This window comes from Austrofundulus limnaeus, unplaced genomic scaffold (genome assembly GCF_001266775.1).
Source record: "Austrofundulus limnaeus strain Quisiro unplaced genomic scaffold, Austrofundulus_limnaeus-1.0 Scaffold0, whole genome shotgun sequence".
Classification (NCBI taxonomy): Eukaryota; Metazoa; Chordata; class Actinopteri; order Cyprinodontiformes; family Rivulidae; genus Austrofundulus; species Austrofundulus limnaeus.
In genome coordinates, this window is record NW_013952402.1 from 3,044,218 (window position 1) to 3,045,073 (window position 856).

General features: G+C 38.9%; 1 protein-coding gene across 2 annotated transcripts in view; it reads left to right on the forward strand.

Annotated features, from left to right (window-relative positions):
• The window catches only part of adka (adenosine kinase a), a 7,853-nt gene extending 7,314 nt beyond the window's left edge, over positions 1–539 (forward strand). For both annotated transcript variants that reach the window (XM_014012975.1, XM_014013055.1), the window contains exon 11: positions 206–539. In XM_014012975.1, coding sequence (XP_013868429.1) covers positions 206–330 — 125 coding nt within the window. In that variant the 3' untranslated portion in view covers positions 331–539. The remainder of the gene's footprint in view (positions 1–205) is intronic.
• Positions 540–856: the final 317 nt, after the last annotated feature.

The following is an 856-nucleotide window of genomic DNA, read 5'->3' on the forward strand; positions in this document are numbered from 1 at the left end:
TTTCGATACTGCCGAAATATCACCTCATCCTAGCGCAGAAACATTTTGTCGAAAAACATAGTGTTTTTCGAAATTGACGTGTTTCCATTGAGCAAATTTATTTTCGAAATTCTAATTTGCGCATTTTCATGGTCAGTGGAAACGCAGCTACTGTTGTACTTTAAATGACTTGATGCATTTTATTTTATTTTATTTTTTGATGCAGGCTTTCTGTTTGGGCTGGTCCAGGAGAAACCTCTGGATCAGTGCGTGAGGGCAGCTCACTACTCGGCCAACATCATCATCCAACGGGCTGGTTGCACCTTCCCAGAAAAACCCGACTTTAAGTGAGGATTTCAGAGCCGTCGTCCTCAGTCTGAAACCTGAAACTCAAACAGCCTCCACACTTCTGACCCAGATTTTATTCTTTTATTTTAATTAGCCCACCCATCCCTACTAGTTTCTAAAAGCATRTGTACATCCTGACTTAGCAGTTGGTGATTTGTTTATCCTCAAGGGGTCACTAGAGGATCATCTAACTTTTTGCAAAAAAAAAAAAAGATATTGTGTTCCAGTTGATTCTCACTGAGTCAACTCTAACACCAGGGAATGTTGTGATTTTTTTGCTTTACACAATGGATTTAAATGTAAATCTTGTAAAAAGTTATTTAACTGCTTTTAGTCATATTTCCGTCAACAGACTTTTTAATTGTGTCAAAGCATCTTCCAAGTACAGTTAAATGCGCACGTCACTCTGGCAGAGTTGGGTTTGAGGTGAGCTCTGCCTTTTTTTTTCCAGATTTGTTGAGGTGAGCCTGTGTTCAGAAGCAGGACTAGTTTATTGTAATCTTACAGTGTTACACGTTAACTTTCTGTC